Source organism: Pinus tabuliformis, chromosome 6 (assembly GCF_031772625.1).
Source record: "Pinus tabuliformis cultivar Carrire ecotype Pingquan chromosome 6, CPIR1, whole genome shotgun sequence".
Taxonomy (NCBI): Eukaryota; Viridiplantae; Streptophyta; class Pinopsida; order Pinales; family Pinaceae; genus Pinus; species Pinus tabuliformis.
In genome coordinates this window covers 812,845,261-812,871,973 of record NC_142292.1, presented here as the reverse complement: position 1 = coordinate 812,871,973, position 26,713 = coordinate 812,845,261, and the positions used below count along the sequence as shown (strand labels likewise).

Genomic DNA, 26,713 nt, shown 5'->3' with positions numbered 1-26,713 from the left:
CATGATAGAAACAAAAACCGACTACAGCCTTGACTTGACAATTAAATCAACACAACTTTTCTACTCAGATTATTCAAAATCTAGATTTTTCATTTGGGATACTGCTACAAGATTTTGAATTTTTTGTGATTTGCCCTCAAAACAACATTCAAGAAACCCTTTCCCCCCAATAGCCCCTTGAAATTGGTCCTCTTGCATCCAATGGATATTTATATGGGTGTTTGTGTCTCACTGATTATGTTCACATTTGCATCTAAATTAGCGTGGACATATGCCTATATTGCATTCTTAGTAGCACTGATATCAGTGTCCATAGTAACATTGGTAGTAGCATTGATAAAATCTTCTCAAAAGTGCACTTTCGTTTGGACACTAACATGAACAATTTTGCATCTTCATTTGGTCATAGTAACATCCATGTTCCCAACCAAGAGAGAGTGAACTACAATGTTAATAGTAACAACAATAGTAGAATCAATTGTAACTTTGGTTTGGGCAATAATATGAGTAATTTTAGATCTTCACTTGGTCATAATAATGTCCATAAGTATGTCCAAACAGGCATGTTCCCAACCAAGAGTGGTTTGTGCAACTCTACACAGCAGATTCTCGTGTCATTAACCTAGTAAATTTGTATCACATGCCTTTGTCGCAATTTCAAACAGGGCTGCGGGGGAGTGCCCCCCCTCTTGAGTCCGCTCTTGAAGCACGCTCTGAGCGGGAATGCATCGGGAGCACACTCCCGATTCGCTTCGTTTAGGACCAATTTTCAGGAGTGGGCTTCCACAACAAACAAACAAACAAAAAAATTCACTCCCTAGCTTTCTTTGCAAAAAAAAATTCACAAAGACGTTTCAAATGCAATTTTTTTTCAAAAAAAAATAATTTTTGAGTGGGACGGCCTAAAATTCAAGCCTACGGAATAGTATTGATATGCAATTCATGGTAATGTTTCATTTTCATTATCATGGTAAGTAAAAGTGACATTCTCCTTTATCTTTCATTTTCATCTTTTTACTTAATTTTTTAACATTACCATGAAATGACTCGAGATGTTTGAGAGTGGTTCCGACCTCATTGAATTTCATATGGAGAAAGTAGAATTTTAGATCTCACTCAAAATCCAGTAGACTTATCAGTTTTTCAGGATTTCAGGATTGGAGGAATTGCAATGTTTCCATTGGGTTTTGTCATGTACTAGGGTATGGAACTCATATTTAATCAAGAGCACCAAGCCCTCTATGTACCTTGATGTTGGTGACATTGGTTGTCAAACTCCTCTATCATGACCCTACTAAAAATGTACCCATCACTCCAACAAAATCTTGACTTGGCATGCTACGTTTTTCTATCTTATGTTAATGCTAGAGGGTGATATTAATGACAAAGATCCCAAGATAGGCAATCATTTTGATGATATGTAGGTTTGTTGTAGCATTATTTTTTTGGATGCTAGAGGCCATCTAGAGCCTATTTGTTGATGTATTTTCTGTTTAGGCATGGATTGCACTCGATGCTATTTTGGTTATGTGCACCCTTACATGCTATATAAATGAAAACTTGTAAATTGTGGACCTGTGAGTGATGAAGATTATAACTACTAGATGAATGATGTTATGTGATTTAATCCATGTTTTTATGTTTTTATGTTTTTTTAATCACTAATTCATCATTCTACATGCTTTTGTTGACATATATGCATCAAAATATATAAAATAATATATTATATAAAATTTGCTCCTAAAATCGCTCCCAATCTGAGAGTTTTTGAAAATGTCACTCCCTGCTCCCGCTTCGCTTCCACTCCCAAGCAGCCTTGATTTCAAAAAATGTGGATGAAATCACTAGAATTGTTATTCAGTAACATTGGAGTTGTGGTCTAGCATATATTTATCTTAACCCGAATTAATTGAGCACCTAAAAGAATCAAAATTTCAAAAATTTATAAGCACAAAGTAAAGAAAAATTTCCCCCACCTAAATAGAGTGCCTAGTTTCTCTTAACAAATACCGCTAACAAATATGATTGTCTATGATTGACAACATTTGACCACGCCTGACTATAGGTGTCCATAGTTGAGTAGCCCTAATATATCAATGATTGACAATACTGACCATTAACAAATATGATCGTTTATGATTGACTCTATTTGACCATTGTTAACTATAGGTGTCCATGGTTAAATGGCCCTAATATGTCAATGGTTGACAATACTAACCACTAACTCCCTATGCCCTAAACCAATCATGATGGTTGACTATGGTTAACCATAGTTAATCTTGGTTGACCATGGTTGCATATAATTGGCCGTGGTAGATGTGTCCCATTTCAGATACTTGTATCCATATATCCTTTGTGTCTCGTATCCCTGTGTCAAATTATGTCTCAACTCTCAAGTGTATCAAGTGCAGCATATCCCTTTCAAACTCTCTCCTCTGCAGCAATGGGCATGTTAAGGGAATGGCCCTGTGAAAGGCACTCCAAGGTATGTGTAATAGGAGGCCATTCAACCAAATTTCCTTTGTTAGTGAGTTAGGTTGCCTGAGCTTCGTCCTTGGGCATATTGAACACCATGATCTCCGTTTTGCCCAAGTTCACATGTAGACCATGAGTATTGCAGATTATACATGAAGTACCTAGGAGTTGCTGAAGGCTTGCAATCGTGTGTGCTATGAGTACTATGTCATCAGCAAAGAGAAGAATGGCAATGATCATACCAGCAAGTAAATGTTTTTCACCTGTTCCTTCTGAATTAGAACTTCTTGTTCTAATTCATTTAGAGAACAAATAGAGCTGGGGAATGTGAACAGACTTGTTTGACATCAAGAGTGTTATGAATTTCTTTCATATGTCTGGTGGAAGTCTGGACAGGCCAGCCACTCTCTCATAGAATGTCATCACCAGAATTATTAAACCTAAAGGTAGTCTCCAGATGTGTAGGTGTGCATCAAACTAAACTTAAATAGCAATTTATGGAACCATTATTTTGTAGTAAATGACACTCATATGTTGAAGCATAATTGTTTCCACTCTCCCTGTATATGCCAACCAAGCATTACCAAACTGCGCCCAAAATTTGAAATTTATGAACTCATAAAGCACTGTAGGTTTAACAACAGCATTAATAAATAGATTTTGGATGGGATATTCTGGAAATGCAGCTAGAAGCATCACCTCCGCAGTTACTGAGAATCTGTTTGCATACTGAAAGTAGGAAGAGTACACTGAACAACTGAGTGCTTGTATGATGCCATTTAAACATTGTCCTGTCAATCCAAAGGGGGGAGGTTTCTCAAGAAATATTACAAGCCATTACCTTAGTGACATTAAGACTGACTTCAAAGCATACAAAAAAGTATGCTTATTTTCCTTTTCAACCTCTCTGGAGTGGAAGATAAAGAATATTGTCATTTCAAAACAAAGAATAGAGTTAAAAACCTTCATCTAGGCCAGTAGTCAAGCAAAGATATCAACCTAAGGCATCTGTGTAAAGAACAAATGTGATATTCCCGCGTAGCATTTTGCTAGGTGAAATATCAATTTTGGCCAATTTTGATATAATGCAAGGTTGTACTTAGGAAATGTGGGATTAGAGGCCCCATATATGATTTTTGACTTAAAAGCACTCCAAACATTAGAGCTGGGAGGGGGGGGGGGGGGGGGAATTGCGGCCTTAGTGGAGCATGGGGGCCACCTCATGGGAATTTCGACCCACATGGAGAATACGCATGCCTTGGAGGGAAATTTGGTGGGAGGAAATCGAGGAGGGCCCACATGAGGGCGTTGGAGGCATCTTGACAAAAAGGAAGAGAAGGCACTCATTTGGTCATTCATTCATCTATTTAGAAATTGTGTCTTTGACATAGCACACTTGACCTAAAGCCAAGTCTGTAGTGTTGTTTAGCACACGAGTGTCTCCGAGCGGAGATGTCAACCCTTGCTTCAGTGGACTTCGAGTGCTAGCCCAAGGAGGGAGTTCCATCCTTTTCCAGTTGTTCCAGCAATGGAGTGTGAGTTCTGCGTGGAGGAGACTCAGCCAGCAATGCAGGGACTGCGCATTATTTGTAGGAGGCTCACTTGGGAGCTGAGTTGTGAAGGGAGTTGGGCTTGAGGTTTGAGGTGGAGTTTGGGAGAGCCTTTGCTAGGAGTTTGCAGCCATTTTTGGGAGTATTTGCAGTAGGATAGACAAAGGGCTGAATTCCCAGCAGAAGAGCCATAGAGACAAAAGAGGGCCGAATTTTTGGGGTCAACCATAGCCCAATTCCTTCGTGGGTTATTCTGGGTATATTGAGGAGAGTCCGAGGTTAATTTCCCGAAAGTTTCTGAGCACTATAGGAGGCCCTAGCAGCAAATCTTATCACTAAACAACGTACTTGAGGAGGATTTCCCATTGTTCATTTGGGCTTAGCTAGCATGCCTTGAGCAAGCCCAGGTGCACTCTTTCCAGCACCTAATTGTACCCTCTTCAAAATTTAATAAAATGGCTCAGCGGCGCATTTTTGTGATCTAATTTGTATGTTTTAATTTTGTGGCTTTTGTCTATGTTTGCTTTGCATATTTACTATAAATTTTCCCTAGGAATATTACAGTGTTATCAGAGCTCATAGACTTGGCTCAGCCTGTGGGAGCAGCGCAGTGTATGACACCAGAGGACAAGCAGAACATCACGTGCAGTGTATGACACCAGAGGACAAGCAGAACATCACGTACCAAAGGCAAAGGTACAGGATTAGAGAAAGGGAGTTGGAAATTAATCCTGATTTGAAGGCACGTGGAAAGACAGTCATGGTAGCAGAGATGGGGGAACCAAGAAGTAAGGAGGACAAGGGCCTCCATCGTGAGTTCCTTTTTGGTGAGACATCAAGAGCCTCACAGCAGTACGACCATCCTTCACCGGCCACTCACCCACAACTTATAGTGGGCCATCTAGAACCATGTTGCCTGCTTTCTTACCATCAACACCCAGTGAGCGTGGGGGACAAGATGAGCCAATGCCCATGGGGGATTTCTTTAGGGAATGGCAAGCCATGGGAGAGGATTTCAAAGCGGCCTGTCATTCAGAGATTATTGTCAGCTCAAACATAATGAGAAGGGCAAGTACAATGGAGCGCAGAATTCGCAGAACTCAGAGCTACAACGCACTATTGGGAGGATGTATGTTCCCACGTATGATGACTCTTCCAAACAGTGTTTTAAAAATCGACCGATCTAAAACGGTAACGGGTCAAACTGACCAGTTAGCAAACCCACCGGGTAAAAACGGCTTAAAAACCCGGTTTACCTCCTCATTTCGCCTTTTTCCCCCTAACCTGCCGGTTTAGGACGGAACCGACCGGTTTATTGCCAGGGCAACTATAACCCCCACAAAATGCATTTTTGCGAGTTTAGAAGCTGGTTTGAGGGAAATTTGGGGTTGTTTTCCTCCAAAAATAGTCCCTCCAAGAAAAACATACCTACCCTCTCAGTTTCCTAACACATCTCAACCCTAACAATGTTGGCAATTAATGGTAATGTTAAATTCTTAAAGTAAAAGGATGAAAATGAAAATGACTCAGGATGTTTGAGAGTGGTTTCAACCTCATTGGATTTCATATGGAGAAACTAGAATTTTAGATTTCACTCAAAATTCAGCAGACATAATGGTTTTCAGGATTTCATGGTTTGGGGGTTTGCAATGTTTCCATTTGATTCTATCATGCGTGACGGCATGAGATTGGCATTTGATCAAGAACATGAAGCCCTTTAAGAACCTTGATCGTGGTGGCATTGATTGTTGAACTTTGTTGATGTTGGTGGTACTGATTGTTGAACTCCTCTACCATGGCCTTAACAAGAATGCATCCTTCACTCAAAGGAAAACAACTGGTTAGGCATGCTAATCTTTTTCTACCACATTATAAGGTTGAGGAGATGAACCCTTCACTCAAACCAAAATCATTGGTTAGGCATGTTAAACCTTTTCAATTTCTATCATGTTATAAGGTTAAGCAATCCAAGTCTAAAGACTTTGAGCTAGATGATGTTCATGTATTTCTAGTAGCGTTGAACCAATGATGAGTTTCATGAGTGACCATGTTGATCAGTGATTTGTAGCTTTGATGTCTATTTTTGCTACTACTACTAAAGTTGTAGAGGAGTTGTATGAGTCCTCAAACTCGGAGGCATATTATTTATGTAGCTCATGTTGATGATCTCTTGTCTAGTAGTGGTGATGAGTTTAATCATGATGAGGAGTGATCATGTTGTTGATCACTGATATGTAGACTTGTAGTAGTTTAGTGACCCCATAGCTTAGAGCATTGTTTTCGGAATCTAGAGGCCATTTAGAGCATCATTGATTATGTATTTTGTTGTGGATATGTATTGCACTCGATGCCATTTTGATATATTCACCTTTACATGGTATATAGATGAGCAAACATTGCATATTTTGTTTCTATTGGCCTGGAATCATGGTTTTAAATCTTAAAAGTAGTTTTTTTCATTAAAAATTAATTATTTAATGTATTTATTTAAACCGGTCTGTTTAGACCTGACCAGTCCCGTTCGACCGGTTCCAGTTCGAAACTCGGTTCATTAGGTGGACCGGTCCAATCACCAGTTCCGGTTTTTAAAACATTGCTTCCAAGAGCACAGCTCAAACTTGGGTGGAGAAGTTGGATACTTATTTCTAGCTTAATCGGATGACAGAGATGGAGGCCATCAAAATGGCTACCCTACACTTGGAAGGGGAAATACATGAGTGGTGGTTTCATGGCCTATCCACATTGGGACATGCCAGTGTGACTTCATATGAGGACTTCACCCGGAGAGTGGTGGAGCGTTTTGATAGGAGGGATCTGGGGGCTCACTTGAGAGAGTTGCCCCAACTTAGACAAACAAGCCAACCAAAGCACTACATATCATAATTTTTTTTGGTTTCAGTTATGGTGCCAGACCTATCAAAGGTTAGGAGGGTGTACACTTTCATAGAGGGGTTGTTGGAGCCACTGTGTGGACTAGTAGAGTCACACAATCCCTTGACTTTACGGGAGGAAGAACAACGTGGTGCCAAATGCGTTGTCCAGGAGACTGACTGCCCTTTCATTGATGAGCATGGCCCCAGATTGGAGGGCGCAGTTACTGATGGAGTACTCCAAGGCCCGGTTTGCATGTAAGGTCCTTGATGGGGCAGTGACAGATGATCGCTACAGGGTGATGAACGAGGTGATCTACTACAGAGACCGGATTTACTTGGTGCCTGACTCCCAGTTGAGGGAGAAGATTTTACAGGTTGCCCATGACTCACCACTAGCCGGGCACCAAGGGTTCACGAAGACATATAGGGCCATTAGAGAGCGTTTTGCATGGAGGGGCCTCAAGGAGGATGTCCTAAGGCATATCAAGGAGTGTGACACATGCCAGAGGAACAAGGGTGACCAGTCACACCCTGCAGGCCTATTGCAGTTGCTTCTTGTCCCTAAGGGGAAATGGGAGAGCATATCGATGGGTTTCATTACTGGGTTGCCCATAGTACAGGGCGAGGATTGCATTTATGTGGTGGTGGATCGCCTGACGAAGTTTGCCCATTTCTTCGCCATCTTAGCCTAGTACTCGACCTCAAAGGTGGTCGAACTGTTCTTCAGGGAGGTGTTTCGGCTACATGGTCTCCCAAGGACCATTATCAGTGACCTGAACAGGCGGCTCAGGGGTGGATTCTGGAAGGAGCTATTCAATTGGTAGGCACAAAGCTCACTCTGAGTACTATTTATCACCCTCAGACAGATGGGCAGACAGAGATAGTTAACAAGTGACTGGAGGGCTACTTGCATAACTATGTAACAGGTCAACAACGAGCATGGATACCATGGTTGCATTTGGGTGAATACTACTACAACACCACACATACCACATGTCCATAGGTATGTCTCCATTCTGAGCTTTGTATGGTTACAATGCATTGTCTTTTGCTGACGTTATGTTTGGAGACGGCAAGGCCCCAAGGGCCAAGGATTGGATACAAGAGAGCCAAGAAATTTTGCGAGCTCTCAAAGACAACATACGAATGGCCCAAAACCAGCAGAAGCTTTATGCAGACAAGGGCAAAGTTGAGAGGCATTTCGAAGTGAGGGACTTGGTCTTCTTAAGGCTTCAACCATACCGGTAGTCCTCGCTCAAGCAAAAGGGGGTCGAGAAGCTCAAACATTGCTTCTATGGATCGTATTGTGTCACTCAGAAGGTTGGGGAGGTAGCATATGAGCTGGAGCTACCCTCGGGGAGTCAGATGCACAACATCTTTCATGTGTCTTGCCTGAAAAAGGCGTTGGGGCAGCAGGTGACAGCCGCTATAGAACTACCCCCTATGGATGATGAGGGGCATTTAGTGCTGGAGCTAGAGGCCATTTTGGATACCAGGGAGAGGCACTTGAGAAACCGGGTCATCAAGGAGTCTTTTATCAGATGGAGGAATATGCCAGATGAGGATGCCACCTGGGAGGGAGAGCATATACTTCAACATCCTTAATTGCAGTTGCTTGAGGACAAGCACCGTTTTGGTGGGGAGCGCTGTGATATTCCCATTTAGCATTTTGTTAAGTGAAATATCAATTTTGACCAATTTTGCTATAATGCAAGGTTGTACTAAGGAAATGTGGGATTAGAGGCCCCACATATGATTTTTGACTTAAACAAACATTAGAGCAGGGGGGGAAATTGTGGCCTTAGTGGAGTGTGGGGGCCACCTCATGGGAATTTCGACCCACATGGAGAATACACATCCCTTGGAGGGAAATTTGGTGTGAAGAAATCGAGGAGGGGCCACATCAAGGCGTTGGAGGCATCTTGACAAAAATGAAGAGAAGGCACTCATTTGGTCATTCATTCATCTATTCAAAAATTGTGCCTTTGACAAAGCACACTTGAGCTGAAGCCAAGTCTACAGTTTTGTTTAGCACACGAGTGTCTCCGAGTAGAGATCTCAACCCTTGCTTCGACGGACTTCGAGTGCCAGCCCAAGGAGGGGGTTCCATCATTTTCCAATTGTTCCAGCAGTGGAGTGCGAGTTTTGCGTGGAGGAGACTCAGCCAGCAGCGCAGGGTCTGCACAGTGTTTGTAGGAGGCTCACTTGGGAGCTGAGTTGTAAAGGGAGTTGGGCTTGAGGTTTGAGGTGGAGTCCGGGAGAGCCTTTGCATTTGCAAGGAGTTTGCAGCCATTTTTGGGAGTATCTGCAGCAGCATAGACAGAGGGCTGAATTTCCCAGCAGAAGAGCCATAGAGACAAAAGAGGGCCGAATTTCCAGGGTCAACCATAGCCCAATTCCTTCGTGGATTATTCTGGGTATATTGAGGATAGTCCAGGGTTAATTTCCCGGAATTTTATGAGCACTACAGGAGGCCCTAGGAACAGATCTTATCACCCAGCAGCATATTTCTAGGCAGTTTAGCGCAGAGCCACGAGACAGAGCAGCAACATACTTGAGGGGGATTTCCCATTGTTCATTTGGGCTTAGCCAGCTTGCCTTGAGCAAGCCCAGGTGCACTCTTTCCAACACATAATTGTACCTTCTTCAGAATTTAATAAAATGGCTCAGCAGCGCAGTTTTGGTGCATTTCTGTGATCTGATTTGTGTGTTTTAATTTTGTGGCTTTTGTCTATGCTTGCTTGCATATTTACTATAATTTTCCCTAGGAATATTACAACAAAGAACATAGGGAAAAATAACATCCCTGTTTAATTTTAACAACGCTCTTAGTTGACTTAGATAGTCCTAAGAAGTTGCAGACAAAACAAAGACTGAAGAAATGTTAAACTTATTTCAATTTCATTTAATACCTGACATTCACAGCTGAATAAAGACAATGACAAAGAGGCATCAGGTCAGTCCTTCAAAAAGATTTAATTTGTTTTACTAGAAGAGAGTTGAATAAAGTAGATGGCAATACTAACATAATTATCATGACAGCAAAAAGGAAGGCGGTACAAATAAGGCCATATCCTTTCCTTTTGTTAAATTCGAACATTACATTCCCCATAATTACCAATGTTCCACCAATTTTCTGATATGGGGGAATGCGGGAATGGAGGGACATGTGGAGACAACCCCCAAACTTTAAAAACATCATCAGAAATGTTGGGATCCCTGACAGAGTGGAATGTTACAGACCCCATTTAAAATCATAAAAAACAAAACATTTAAATATACGTGAAACAATGACAAATCACAAATATGAACAACAAAAGCATGGCATAAATATTCACATATACTTTAGGGTTTTGATTCTTTTGTGTAAAAGAATTGACTTTTTCTCAGGCCATTGAGCATAAATTGTTTGGCGGGGGGGGGGGGGTCGGGCATGAAAGCTCCCCCACCCTGCCCCCTGCATATCCCTGAATTTCCCCAAAAGTTTCAAGTTTACTTTCTGTTTTCTGGTTAATTTGGCACCTAGGAATTTTCAAGGGATAATGAAAGCAGGGATATTTGAGCTAGTTGATGAGCCGATAGACAGAGTTCAACGCACAGAGGTTGACGTGAAGCCAGGAATGGAATTCGAGAGGAACCACACAGCAACCCTGTTTTTTCAACCCATTTAAGTTGAAGACCCCAAAACTATGAGATACCGCAAGAACATCTATATGGTGGCTATGAACATCTATATGGTGGCACAGTGGACATCCTGAAAGGCATTGCTAATTGACTTCCACCAGATATATGCAGCAGTGGTCATAACTTCAATGCATACTGTTAAGACAACTAAAAACCTGGAGCAACTCATCAAAGCATACAAGGATCAGGTAATCATGGTGTTTAAAAAAGAGGAGCTGGATGACAGAGGCACAATCATGGCAGAGATTAGGGACAAAATAGAGGCAATTGAAGACCACTCCACAGGCACCATGACAGACTCAGAGTCTCAGACCATCAGTCAAAGTTAAGTAGAAATTTGTCCTAGTTGTAGAAAGGATCCCCTTTTAGAGAAACCAGAAAATGACATGCTTCTTGAAGCTCAAGATCTTATTTATTATTGCTGAATGGAAAAAAAAACTAGGAAAATCATGGAAGTTCACATTACAAAATCTGGCTGAAAGGGTATACAAACAAATGTGAGTACTGAATTATTGCAATTGTAACAGAAGACACGGACAAAATTCAAGTAATTGTAACCGACAACTTTTAAGTTTGATCATTTCTCTTGCACACAATTACCAAATCAAAACATGGTTATAACATAAACATGTTGGATCAGCTCCCGAGTCCCTTACCTTCCCATCGTATTCTTTCTTTGATAACACTTCAGGAGCAATGTATGCAGGGGTTCCTACAGTTGATTTTGGCTGGGAGTGGAGCAACGAGGACTGCATAGAACAAATCACTATAAGGTAATCTCAAAAATAATAGTTTCTTACCTCCTAGCTTGATTCATCACTCCAGGACTTGAGACAAGAAGCCAAGATCAAACTCGGTCTCTCTGTATTTTCCATGGACCCTGAACATTCTTAAAAGGCCAATATTCAGAGAAGAAACAATTACGTCAAAAATGAATACCTTTGAGTAGCCAAAATCACAAATCTTCAGACGAGGAGCAGGGCTTCCATCCAAAAGTGTGTTCTCCAGCTTAAGATCCCGATGACAAACTTGCTGCACAGGACCCAAATGCAAGTTCCTTACAGTGAGGTTATTTCAAAAGCACCAGAGGATTGACTGTCAACTTTCCCAAAGCAGCATCCAAAAATATACTTCTAATGCAGCTTATCCACTTACCATAGAATGGCAATACTTCACCCCTGATATGAGCTGCTGGAAGAAAAAACGAGCCTGCATGACACTGGAAATCAGCAAAATACAAAGGATAGAATTAAGATAAAACTCTCTATGATTCAGAGAAAGGAAAAATAACCTCATCCTCGCTAAAGCGACCAGCATTACAAATGCGCTCAAAGAGCTCTCCCCCAGACGCATACTCCATAACAATTGCCAAGTGAGTTGGTGTTAATATTACCTGTAATCCATCAACAATTTCAACCATGATTTGCAATCCAATTCATGTACTCCAATAAACAATGTTTTTATAAATTTCATCTACTTGCCTCTTTAAATCTGACAATGTTTGGATGCCGCAATGAGCGATGATTTATAATCTCCCTCTGAACATTTTCATCAATCTGCCACAGACTTCGAATTAGATCCTAAATCTTGAAAATCTGTTCCTCTGCAGTACTCAGTTTTGTTGTCTCAAATTCTCTAGTTACTGGATTGATGTCTAAAATGCAGTTTTCTCAGGCAACCTCCAATTATTATTCATAGAATGTCTAGACATCGAATAGATAATTGCTTCAGCGAAAGGCTATCAAATATTCCACTATTTTCAACTGTACTCCTGCAACCCACTTTTTATTTTTCCATGGGATAATTGTCTATATCAAATAAATAATTGCTTTAGAGGCTAGAAATCATAATCTAGAATTTTCCACAGCATTATCTTCTTTTTCCAAAAACTGCTAAATCCGAAGCGAGAAGCAGATAATAAATTTAGTTTTACACAATAATTACATCTATTTCTTCTTAAAATCATTCGGGTATGATACAAAAAGCATAGAAATCTAGTTTCCCAACATGTTCAATTCTGTTTATTTTTTGACTATTTCTTCAAATTAAAAGCTACCTACCAGCTGCTACCCACTTCTTTTCAAATAATTGCTTCAAATTAGAAGTTGGAACTTCAGAAATCTGGTTTACTCAAAAGCTATTATTCACTTGAGAATTGCTCCAATAGTAAAGACATCTGGATTTCTACTTCTTTTTCTCAACATTGCTTTGGATAAGAGCCTTAGGAGTCACAGCACTTTGATTTCTTCGGCTTATAAGGTAAAAAGTTCCTGAAAAAGGCTCTTACTCCTCGTTTGGTAAGTGGCTGGTGAGAACCTCCCCGGCAACGGTGAGGACGTGGGTGCCTAATAAGAATGGGCTTATGTTTGAACCTGAGCTTCCCCAAACGAAAGTAAGAAAAGTGGAAAAAACAGTCAAGCAACAGGAGATTAATCTCGTATTTCACACAGTTCACTTTGTTTTTATCTAACAAACTGCTCAAAGGTTTCGTGTATATGAACACACTTTCTTTATTTTTGAAACTAGATATTATAAATCACAAATGCGAATCACACCATGTACACTTGAGACATTTACAAACTCATATTCAATTCATAACCTCAGACATCTCAATTTCTTTAACAGAAGTTTTTTTTCCCTTTTTTGGAGAGGGTTGCTTCTAATTGCAGGCTGCAGATCCAAAAGTCCCTGTTTTCAATTCTCGACGCCCAAACTCCAAACACCTCCAAAGCCAATATGAGAACATAGGTGCAAACACATACAAAGCCAAGATGTGAACATAGACGCCTAATAAGCATGGAATTAAGTACAAGCTATCAATCAAAATGAAGTTTCTCTCAAAATTCTTCAAATCAAAGCCCGAAAACCTCTAAATCTAGTCTTACCCACTTCTTTCTCCCTAAACATGGAGGCCAATCAACATCTATAAACCAAGAAATCCGGTCTTGGGCAGCCGCCCACTTTGCTTCCCAACATTCATTCAAACTTTCCATGAAAATCAGAAGCCCAAAGTCTCTAAATCTACTCTAACCAGTTCAGTTCACCTAATTAATGACGGAAACCAACACCTTAAAAGCCCAAAAATCCAGTCTTCTGCCTCTGAACAATTCAATTCTTGTTGCCACTCTTTCGTTGGCAGTAAAAGCCAATCAATTATCCCTTTATACAGCACCCAATTCAAATCATATGATTTCAGAGTTGCGAAAAACTTACATACTAAATCTGCAAATTCTAGTAAAATCAGGTTATAGTAAGGCAATGCTCAACCTGATTCAAGACCTATAAAAAGGTTTAGACACCAACCTTTTCGCCCCTCTCAATATACTTGACTGCCACCAGCTCTCTGGTCTGCCTGTCTCGCATAAGCCTGGCCACCCCGAAATTGCCCGAGCCAATGTCCTTGACGAGCTCATATCGATCATTGTCGTGCATAATGGGCAAGTCCATGCCCACTGGACCTAGACCCGCCGCTGCTCTGTCCATTTCCTTCAATTACTTCTCAACAATGGAATGCCTCCTCACATTCTCACCCACAGAAAAAGGGACCAGAAACGCCCTGTCCACAAGGGGCGAAACACGCACAAACACCAACAAATAGATATATAATATACACACTTACAGTCCTACGAAAGACCCGGACGTGGCACCTCCGGAACCTAGATGGGTATAAGTGTAACGATGAGGAAATGAAGAGGTGGGCCTCTGGTGGTGATTGGGGGGAGGAACCTGAGCAGCAGCGGAGGTATGGTAACAAAGATACTATATTCTTTTTTTTGAGGTCTGTGCCTCTGCTTTCGGCAATCAGAGATCTTCAAAGCAGGATATACTGGGCGTTCTGTATATGGATATGACCTGGTTATGGGCCTATTTGTGTATGGTTCTTGCTTGTTGGTGTGCAGACTTATATGGGATTTGCATACTTTGGGAATATAAATTCCACGGGTGGAGTACAGATCTTATCAGAGAGCAACAAGGGAATTCTCTTAATTGATTTTTTAATTCATGGTCAGGTTGGCAAGCCTGAGATTGGTACAGATGGAAAGGCAGAGAGAGGCTTGGTTAGTGAAGCCGCCAACCAGAGAAGAACAGCACGAACAAGGCAGCAGAATCGGAGAGAGAAATCAGATATGGGAAAAGAGAACAAAAAATTGTGCTGGAGGGAGGACAAAAAAGAGTTATTGTACAACGGGATCACCACTTTTACAGAGGTGAGGTCAACATAGGGGTATGGCCTAGTGGAAGCAAGGGGAAAGGTTAACCAAGGAAGATAAATCAACATGGTAGGATAAATGTCACTGTCAACAAAGATGGTGGGCCATGGAGCGTGACGCTTATAGTATTCCACATCACTCGTAGTAACACTTTCTATGACTTTCCTGTCATGAATCGTTTATTCGTTTCTTGATTTAAAAAGGGTAAGATGATTGGTTAAATATTTTTTTATCGTTTATTGCGGAATATTTTAGATGAGCAATTTTAATAATAATTTTGTTATTACTCTTAATAATTTAGAAGTGTATTCGTTGAATTTAAGGATTAAAATGGGTAGATTACGAAAATTTACTCTTTCTAAAAGTCGAAAAATAAAAAAAATGAATGGATAATCTTATTCTATATATGTATTTTAAAAAATAAAGATTTATTTTGTTAAAGAATTTATTTTTTTTAGTTATGTAATAGAATTTGTTTTATGATGAAGAAGCAGACTATAAGCTTAAATATCATTAGGATGAGATGGAAGAAAGAGATCATTGCACAAACTTAAATATCATCAGACCAGATGAAGCTTAAATAGAAGGCGATATAGAGACCAAAAAATCATATAACGGCTAGTTTATGAAAATTAATATTTTTAATAATGAATTAATAAAATGAAATAATATTCCTGTAATGGCTAGTTTAAGAATAATAATGTTAAGCAAAGTTTTTCTGTAGAAATCACATAACATAATTTTTTGGCTGATGCGTTTCAACAAGTGTGGTTCATCATCAAGACAAGATGAAAAGACAAACCATGACAAAGGCTTAAATAGAGAGCAGTGTAGAGACATAATTTCAAGTAACGGCTATACAATAATATTTAAATTATAATATTAATTTATTCATATATTAAAAACAAATATTATTAACTACTAGTTTTTGAAAAAAAAAAAATTAATGATATTATTTTATTAATTTATTAAAAATATTAATAGGTAAGGGCTATATTAAACCACTAGTTTTTGAAAAATAATATTTAATTTATTAAAACTAGTAATATTTGTTTTTAATAAATTAATTTAAATATTATTTTTCAAAAACTAGTGGTTGAATATAGTCATTACCTATTAATATTTTTAATAAATTAATGAAATAATATCATTATTTAATATATTTTTTCAAAAACTAACCCTTAATAATATTTGTTTTTAATAAATTAATATTATAATTTAAATATTATTGTATAGGCGTTACTTGAAATTATGTCTCTACATTGCTCTCGATTTAAGCCTTTGCCATGGTCTGTCTCTTCATCTGGTCCTGATGATGAACCACACTTGTTGGTTCAAAACACTTCGACCAAAAAATTCTCTTATGTGATTTCTATCGAAATACTTTGCTCAATTCATTAAGGATCACAGAAGTTTGAATACAGAAAATAATAATATTATAATTTATAATAATTATTAAGATAAAAAATAATAATAATATTCTTCTTTTAATCTTAATTATTATTATTCTTAAACTAGCTATTATAGGAATATTATTTGATCTTAATAATCATTATTAAAAATATAAATTTCATAAATTTGTCGTTATATGATCTTTCATCGCCCTCTATTTAAGTTTGGGTCATGATCTAAGCCTGGCCATGATCTACATCTTCATCTGGAATTGATGATGAACCACACTAGCTGGTTCAAAACGCGTTGGCAAAATTTTCTCCTATGTGATTTTTACCGAAAAGACTCTTCTTAATCTTATATAGATCACAAAGGCCTGAATTCATAAAGGTCTATTTTACTTTATTATATATATGCCATTGGATGCAGTCCAAAATAGAAAGTCAACTTCTTTTTCAGCTTGAAAGAGGTTGTTGGTACTAGGCCAATTTTTAGTATAAACCCATTCTATTCCAGAGTGTAAGCATGTCAACTTACTAGACTTGAACATGCTTGGGGAGGATAACAACTATTCTGCACAATCATCCATGTTAAACTTAATTGACAAACTTTTGGGCATTAGGTAATGCCCGAGGAAGAAAGAGCCTCCTCCCGCTCAACCCGAAGGCAAGAGAGGTTGTTGGTACTAAGCCAACGCTCACTATAGCCTCACTTAAGAGCACAACATAGTTAGTCTGTAACCATCATTTCACCCAACCACCTAAGCTAAACTCAATTGATTAATAGAGGTTGTTGGTACTAGGTCAACCCTCATTATAGGCTCACTTAAGAGCGCAACATAATTACTCTATAACAACTATTCCGCCCAACCACCGAAACTAAACTCAATTCACTAATAGTCATAGGCATATAGTTGTGACAATAATATTTCTCATCATCATGTTATTTGTGGGGAATTAAACTTGGCTAGAAAAAATAATAATAACCATTATGTCCAACCACCCAAAATAACTCCAATTGATAAATATCTATATATACCTGCTCCATTAAAATTATATAAAAAAATATATATTTTATAAATAATATTTATAATTTTTTATATTAATATATATAAAGATATTTTATAAATATTTTATATTAATATAAGTTAATATATATATGGACAGAGATATATTTTAATGGGTTACACATAACGTTATAAAGATAGATGTGTATATATGTGCTCCATTTTATAAATTATTTTTTTATTTTTTTATTAATATAAGTTTATATATATATGGATACACGTACGTGGATGGAGATATCTTTTGATGGTGTACACATAAGGTTAAAAAGATAGATGTGTTTATAAAATAGTATCATACAGCGTACTATATTTAATGTATTAGGTTTGGTTGTTTTTTAAATGTCTAATTTTTAAAGATATAGTGTAATGTGTTTAGGGTTGGGAATATATAATTTAATTGTGACTAACTTTCAGCAATAAAATTATTATTATGTGAAAGGGTTTATGATAATAATTTAAAAAAGTGTAGTGAAAATAGTTATTATTATTATGTGAAAGGGTTTATGATAATAATTTTAAAAAGTGTAGTGAAAATAGTTTGAAATAGTTTATGATAATAATTTAAAAGGTGTAATGAAAATAGTTTGAATGGTAGTTAGTAGGTTTAAATTTTTTATTTATTTATTTTTATTTTTATTTTTTATTTTTATTTTTTTCAGAGATATGTGAGTTTGTGTGGTAAAAATTTGAACAAGTTGAAAGACGTAATGAGTAATTTATATAAGTCCGAAGAGGTGAGAAAATTTTAATATTTTGATATTGAGGTGAATAGTGGCAACCATTGTGATTTGATCTTGGGTCTTGCCCAAAATAGTCCTTTGAAGTTACCAATTCACTAGTTACCGCGAAAAAAAAGGTATAGTTTAAATATTTGATGTTTTGTTTTTTTCTTAGTATATTTTTTAGTCAATATTGTGAGATCCAAGGGCAAGGGCAGATCTTCTACCTCATCTATTAGCCCAATGGCATATCCTCATGCGCCACCTAAAAGGAATGGCCCCGGTCTCAAAGCAATCAAAATATTGTCGTGTGCGGACAAAAAACTCTACCCAAAAATATATAAATTGGGAAGGATACACCCTGCTAATAAAGTGTCTCCCTCACCCTCCTCCAAGTCATTTATGGTATAAGATATGAAGCAAAGACAACATTCCTAAAATCAATACTTTTTGTTGGGCATTAGTCCATGGGAAAATCTTAACAGTCGAGAACCTTAGGTGACGAAATATTATTGATCCAAAAAGATGTGCCTTATGCTGCAAATATGAAGAAAGCATCCCTCATCTCTTTTGGTATTGTCCCTTTTCCTTGGAAACATGGAAAATTGTTTTTGGTCCTATCTGCATTATAGATTCAATTCCAAGCTTGTGGGATCACATGTTCAAAGGTTAGAGAAGACAATACCCCTAGGCAAGAAAAGCTTCATCCATCCCTATTCACTGTTGGGAATCTCTTTTGCAATACCTCTGTTGGGCAAATTGGATCTCGAAGAATAAAACAATCTTTAAAGAGGAAACCACCTCTTGTCTAAGAGTCACTTCCAAAGCCCTCTCCATGCTCCTAGAAGATATATTTGCTCGAGGTTTCAATCCCAAAAACTCATCAATCTAAACCATCAAGAACTTGAGTGGATTAAATCTGGTTTACACCCTTCTAATGTAACACACCCCCACCACTTCACCCAGTGGAATGGTTACTACTAATATGATTCCTCTTATGTTGTTAGAAGAATGGGATAATTGTTTTCTCATATATGTGTGTGTGTGTGTGTGAAACACGCACTCACTGCTATGTCTTGGCATTCCCCACTGTCACTAACTAAATCCAATGGTCACAATTAGAGTAGGGAGATCGACGAGCAACAAATCGGTTATGACGAGTTAATGTACTTAAGCGTAAAAAAGGTGGGCCCCTGTCGCAATCATGGATCCAACCTAAGGTTCCAAGGCTTCCATCGGACAGTCCTTCGCACTTCTGCCCATCCGATGGCTACCATCTATTGCGTCACCCTCCTTCCTCCTTGTTAACGTCACGGGGGGTATGTTGCACTCCACCTCCACCATTAGATCCATGAAGATATCAACAACTTGTGTAGAGGGGGGCCTCCCTTCTGGGGTCACAAAGGCGCCCGATGTTGATCTCTAGCGACAAATCTCCACTGTCTGATTGAAGTGGTGGCTTCCACTCAATTAGACCTCGATGCTTAAGGTCTCTGCTTGTTGACCCCTTCCACGTCATCCCGGTCCTGTTCTTCCGACGATTTTCTTCATATGCTTCTTTATTATCTGTCAGGGCCTCATTATCAGGCTTGTGTGTATGGTGGGGGACGCTCAACCTCTTTTCCCATTGGTTTGCCATTTTGACTTTGACTGCCACTGTACCCTGCTACCTCATCACCTCGTTCCCTTCTTTAAAGTGCCCTTGAAAGATTTTGGGGTCAATATACCTTGTTGATTTGTCTCAAGGCCCACCATGTGCCAATACCATTGTGACTGTGATCGCGTGGAGGCCACCATGTCCCAGCCCCACGTCATCCTACACCTTTGAAGCAAACTCCTACAAAATTACGGGATAATTGATGACAGGATGAGTTGTAGGGTGGCTTTGTTCCGACCAATGAGATTGCAACTAGAATCACATGGAGGCCACCATGTCCCGACCCCACATCATCCTACCCATCCACTGCAAGCTTCCCCTTTCAACTTACAGGGTTATGGCCTCACTATGGCCTCAAGGATGAGTTGTTATATGGGCTCCACTCCGGTCAATGGAATTGCTTCCTACCTTCAAGCTATGAGCCCAATTGGATTGGTGCCTAGTCATCTGGCTCCTCCAAACAAACTTCCCCGCTAAACTTACAAGAAAAATAACCTCTGAACCATGTCACCCCCTCCTTCGCTCAATAACGATGAGGTGAAATCTAGGCACCCAATACAGAGTTTCCATGGCCAGGTCTTCGCCAGGCTATTAGATAAGGGTTATCTGATTAGAGATATAAGGGTGAATTCCCGCCTAGCTTCCTTGCAGCCCTTGCTCATAACAAAACTTCTCCATTCAAGCATGGATTCACTTATGGCTTGGTTGCAGTGGTTCTACAACCATTTTGGATCTATGCCAATGTTCTTCCATGGCCACTATGGCTTACCAAAGCACTCACAGTGTTATTCCTCCCGAGCTTACAACAAAGCTACTCTTCCCGAATCCACGAGATTCATAAGATACCAAAAAGGCTAGACAAAGATTGACATTCATTGAAGGGATGGGGAAATAATTTTGAGGGTTCGAATATAAGCATGTGCCTTATGGACAGGCATGTAATGAATAAGTTCTCAGACTTGAGAATGTCCTCGCTTAGGGACAGGGAATTCTAGGCATGTCTGTGTTAGCGACCTTTCAGCTGCCCCCTACTAAGAACTTGCAGTGAACTCCTAAAGGGCCTCCAAATCTCTTGCCACACACTTGGGAGCACCATGTGGTTAACAAAAACCTTACAAGAAATAGTGTTGCCTCCCAACCCATGTAAGTTCAACAAATCTGCAAATAGAGCAAAAGTGCATCTATAGAAGATGCAGGGATATAGAATTCAAGTCAATCCCTCTTATAAGGTCCTGCTCTACTCAAGAGTGCACATAAATCCTTTAGACCAAATCCTGATCGAAGTGGAGATGCAATCCCAATAGCAAGGCACTTATCACAACAAACTAATGAAGCCTCTCATGTAAAATCACAAGTTATTAAGTTAAGTAAAAAGGTAATTCTCAACATTAACACAATGCCACCTATACTATAACATGAGCTTGTAGCCAGTATGTGCACACAGACCATGTCAAAACAGGTTGTCTTAAATGTAATAATTAAATTGTAATATAAGAAGTTCCTTATGTTGATTATTGTATGGTTTAATCTAGCTTCTTATAGACCCTTCCAGTGCCTTTAACATTTCACCTTATGAAGTTCATGTGTATGACATCAAAAACACATACATGTATTTCTCACAATATACCATTTCAAACCATAAATGCAACATACTTTCATTATCTTGTAAAGATCTTGCACAATATGATATTCAACATTATAATGTTAGAATGTAGTCATGGATCTTGCTCTGCAACACCATTTCAAACCAGAAATGCAACAAAAATTCATTATCATTTAAACAAATACACAATAACACTTATCTTGGATATTTCAGGGCAATTGAGTCAAGGACTATGACTCTCCACCCAACCATAGACAGTTGCAGCCAGTCCTCACTTGTAGTTGTCACCACCTATCCAGATTCCAAAGACTGAGGGGTCTTTCTCAAGGGAATAAAACATCAATTTCCAACTGAAACAGGGACTCCAAAGGCCTCCTTCCTCCACCCACTAGCTACTCAACAGTTACCAAATGTACAGGGAATCCAAAGGCCAACAACCTCCACCCTCCAACTATCCAATGGTAGCCAATAAAAAAACTAAGGGAATCTAGAGCTTGTTGCCTCCACCTAAGAATGTCAAGGGAGTCCAAAGAAACAAGTCTCCACCTTGCAAACATAACACAATGGTTCCACCCACTTTGAGGAATCCAAAATCCACTGTAAAACCACCCAACAAGAAAGGCTCCAAAGATCCTCCTTTCAGGAATCCAAGAAACAACCCTCCAACCCAACCATCAAGGGAATCCAGAGAAAGACCATCTCCACCCTCTAGCTATACAGGGAATCGAGAGGTCATTGTTCCTCACCTAAGAGAGACCTTCTCCCTGCCAACCGAATTGATATCACATTGTCTTTCTTTTTCTTTTTGCAAGTCTCCTTTGTTGTTCCTCCTGCTCTGTTGTTAAATGATGAATGATGATCGAATACCTGCTCTAATTCCTGAAGGATGATCGAACTCCTCCAGAGGTCAACTTTTCTTCCTTCCCCCCCTAGTTATCTACACAACCTCCCAACTCCATAAATTTCTCGTCTTTTCTGCCTTGTAAGTGTTTCCCAAAGCAACATGTTTTGCATACTTCTCTTGCAACCTAATTAAATTCAAAAAACCATTCCATTAAAAACACACCCGCCAACCTTTAATGGTTTCCAAAACAATACATATTTCCAACACAAGGAAACCTTATATATCCCAAGCAAGCAACCTCTCCATGAATCTGTGTCCCTTTGACTCGGCCCATTTTTTAATTTTTTTGTTAAAATATTTACATGGAATTTCATGACAAAACCATGGTTGGGGTTGTCACAACCACCACCCCCCCCGAGGGAACATCACCCTTGGTGTTCTTAGGTTCATATGCAACACAAGAAACAAAATTAAAACACATACTATTTCGTGAAGCTTTACATGTACAAATCTATATAGTATTTACAATTTTATATACATTTTGCTTCAACCAACAAACAAAAATGGATAAATAGACTTCATGACATCAACCATTTCCCATGTGGCTTCCTTTGGCCCAAATTTCCTCCACTACACTTTGACTTTTTCTATGGCTCGATTCTGGAGCATGAGACTCCTCTTGTCTAGAATGCACAATGGCTCTGGCTGGAACTCTCCCTCTGGTTCCACTTGTAGCATATACCAGTCAATCACATGATTAGAATCATGTACATATCTTTTAAGCAAAGAAACATGGAAAAAATCATGAACTTTAACTGAAGGAGGTCAATCAAGCCTATAGGCCTCTATTCTGATCCTTTCAAGGATATCAAAAGGCCCACAATATCGTGGTGCTAACTTGGCACATGACCCAATCTTCAAGGAACTCTTCTTGGGTTTGATTCTCAAATAAACATGTTCCCCAACTTGGAACTCTTTATGCACCCTATGTTGATTTGCATAGTTTTTCTGCCTATCTTGTGCCACCTTCAAATTCTACTTAATGATCTGAATTTTTTGCTCCATTTCCTTGAGAATGTCATGTTCAATATGCACTTTGTTCACTGGATCACTCTAGTTGGAAGGATTATTGAAACTCCTCCCATACAGTGCCTCACATGAACTCATATTTATGGATTCTTGATATTTGTTGTTGTATGCAAACTACAGAAGTGGAAGATACTCCTCCCACTTCTTAGGTTGATGCATTACATACATCCTCAACATTTCTTTGAGGATCCTATTTGTCATCTTTGTTTCCCCATTTGTTTGTGGATGATAGCCTGTACTGAATGCCAAATCTGTCCCCAAACCTGCAAACAATTCCTTCCAAAATCTTGAAGTGAACTTAGCATCTCTATCTGAAATATTTTTCTTAGGAATTCCATGCAATCTCACAATCTCCTTTATGAAGATTTGGCCACCTGACTAGGCAAGTTGGTGGACTTGACTGCTACAAAATGAGTTACCTTACTCAATCTGTTAACAACCACCATAATTGCATCATGTTGCCTGGAGGTTCTAGTACATTTTGTGATGAAATCAATGGAGATCACATCCCATTTCAATTCTGAAATGGGAATGGGCTACAATAATCCTGTTGGATGCTTGCATTCAACCTTCACTTGCTGACATTCTATGCATTTAGCCACAAAATCAACCACTTATTTCTTCAAATTTGGCCAATAGTATAACTTTTTAATGGCTGTGAGAGTCTTTTGGTAACCTGGATGGCATGAATATGGCTTGACATGGAACTCTCTCATTATGAGCCTCTTCAATTCATCATCATTTGGCACATAAATTTTGTTCTTGAACCTAATTAGGTCGTCATCAGTGAGGTGATATTCCTCATCCCCACCATCTTGTAGCAACTTTTCTCTCATTTGTTGATATTTTTCATCATGTTGTCCTGCATTCTTGACCCTTCCTACCAAGTCCATTTTGTAGGATCTTATAGCTGCCAAGTGATTTACTTGAATTCTCCTACTAAATGCATCAACAACCTTGTTCTCTTTACCTTTTATGTAGTCGATCTCAAAGTCAAACTTCCTAAATATGGCCAACCATCTAGCTCATCTTGCATTCAACTTGGGTTGCTCAAACAAATACTTGAACCCAGTATGGTCTGTCATAAGTGTAAATTTTTTGCCAAGGAGGTAATGCCTCCACATATTCAATGCATGAATCATGATAGCTAACTCTAGATCATGAGTCTCATAATTTACTTCATGCTCATTCAATTGTGTTGACACATAACATACTACCTATCCTTCAAGCATCAAGACTCCACAGAGCCCTTCCTTGCAGGCATCTGTGCATACCACAAAATCCTTATTAGGATCTGTGATTCTCAACATCGACGTGTTCCTGAGCAACTGTTTCAATTGCTCAAAGCTTGTTGCACACTACTGTCCACTCAAATTTCTTTCCTTTTCTTTGCAAGGATGTGATGGGATGGGCTATCTTGGAGAAGTTTCTGATAAACCTCCTATATTAACCCGCTAATCCCATAAATGATATCATCTCACTCACATTCTTCGGTGTTGGCCACTCTATTATGCCCTTGATCTTCTATGGATCAACTAATATCCCTTCCTTGGAGACAATACGCCCCAAATAGTGTATTTGTGACTGCAAAATGTCACAATTGTTGAGCTTTGCATAGATCTTATGTTCCCTCAACAACTGTAGTACTGCAACCAGATGCTTTTTATGCTCTTCCTCAATCTTTGAGTACACTAATATGTCATCAACAAATACAATGAAAAACTTGTTCAAATAACGATGCAACACACTATTCATTAGGCACATGAAATTGGCAGGGGCATTAGTAAGCCCAAAGGGTACCACTACAAACTCATAGTGTCCATATCTTGTCCAAAAAGCAGTTTGTTGACAATGTTGGACTTGCCAACATTCAAGGGGGTCTCCCTGATAAGTGGTCCCAATTAGAACTCACACCATTTAGGATAGGAGCCCCATCCGAAATACGACCTGACTGCCATCTACTTAAATATATGCCTTGGATTTAACTATCAACAAGATAGAGAATCACATATGTGCCTTCAAAAAGCAAGCAAGTGTGCCTGGTGAATGTTCAGTTGCAGGTGCATCAAGGTTCTTCTACTATAGAGGGGGGAAAGTGAGCCTCTAAGAGAGAGGTAATAGTACCACCCTAATAAAGACACACATAAACAAGAATGTTTTGTCTAACATCCAATGGAATAGTCCACAAAGACATGATGATTGTTACAACCATTACAACACGTTCTCAATAGAATAAGCACTAAAATAACCGAAATAGTTCAACTACCTTAGTATTGGTGAAAGCAAACATGAATCATAAACATTCACAGAATAGTCTTAAAAACATTCATAATCCATGTATGAAAAACGTGTTGGTCGTCAGGCTTCAATTATTAAGTATAAGTCCCAAGATGCATGAATACAACGAACATCACTTACTCCAATAGTGGAGTGTTGGAGCCACTACTTTCTCCCCAAAAGTACGAACTTATCTCTCTTATGCCTTATGGGAGAAGCTAAGGTTAAAAGTCCTTTACATGAGGAATGATGATCTATTTATAACTTGAGGAGTGACCTTTCATATCCTCATGACTCTTGACTTTTTAACTTCTAGTGATCTTTGGACTTCTACAACCTTTGAAGTTCCAAATGACTTTTGGAATTACATATGACTTTTGGTATTACATGTCCTTTGGACTTCCATGACTCTTGAGTTCACACTTGACTATTGGACTTCTACTTGTTTGTCCTTTACAATGATTATGATATTACATCTTGACTTCCACATCATCATATAATGAAATTAGACACATCACCATCTTGGATGACTGGGACTGACAGTCACTGAACACATGGATCTGCTTTAGTGGTGACATAGTTGCCATTGTGTTTGTTCTTTGTTCATCTTCTTCTCATAGTGCTTCCACCCTCCAAAGGGTCTTCAGTCTTGGAGTCTTTAGGGTGCTTCGATCATCAAGTTTCAGGTGTTTTATTGGTTCTTTTCGTGCTTCCTTTGTTTATCCTCTTTGCCCGATCTTCCTTATGTGTCCTTCTCATGAGGTCCTTGGAATACTTGTTTCTACAATCACTCATGATGAGCAACTATCAATCTAAAAATATCCTACTCTACCATGTTTTATGCATATTTTCCTGTTAGTGGCATTTTGGTGCACTTAAAAGGGTCAAAGAATCTTTAGGGCGCACTCTGAAAGGCTGAAGGACTAGGAGGAGGAACTTCAAGGCTTCGGCATGTGTTCACGTGCCCTAAGGAAGAAAACAATCAAGACAAGGTGCATGTCACAAGTCCGAAGGACAAAGGGGAAGGCTTCATGCTTCCCAAGTGCGCTATGTGCTCAAGGGAGAGAGGGAGGGCACAAGGTGCACTTTCGAAGGCTGAAGGTCAAGGCTTCGTGCCTTTAGGGTGTGTTCATGCACTCAATAGGCCTCAGGAAGGGTGCATGGCACACTCTTGAAGGATGAAGTTTGGGGCTTCGTGCCTTCTAAGTACGCTAGTACACTCAAACAGTTCAAGAGGGCACAAGGCGCATAGGGGAAGGATAAATGATTGAGC

General features: G+C 39.2%; 1 protein-coding gene across 1 annotated transcript in view; it reads right to left on the bottom strand.

Annotated features, from left to right (window-relative positions):
• Positions 1-14,787, bottom strand: part of LOC149261283 (serine/threonine-protein kinase SRK2A-like) — a 29,646-nt gene extending 14,859 nt beyond the window's left edge. The window contains exons 1-6 of the mRNA XM_089421971.1: positions 13,886-14,787; positions 12,064-12,138; positions 11,874-11,975; positions 11,738-11,791; positions 11,522-11,614; positions 11,239-11,331 (exon numbers count right to left, since the gene is read on the bottom strand). Of these exons, the coding sequence (XP_089278097.1) occupies positions 11,239-11,331; positions 11,522-11,614; positions 11,738-11,791; positions 11,874-11,975; positions 12,064-12,138; positions 13,886-14,065 (597 nt within the window). The 5' untranslated portion in view covers positions 14,066-14,787. The remainder of the gene's footprint in view (positions 1-11,238; positions 11,332-11,521; positions 11,615-11,737; positions 11,792-11,873; positions 11,976-12,063; positions 12,139-13,885) is intronic.
• Positions 14,788-26,713: the final 11,926 nt, after the last annotated feature.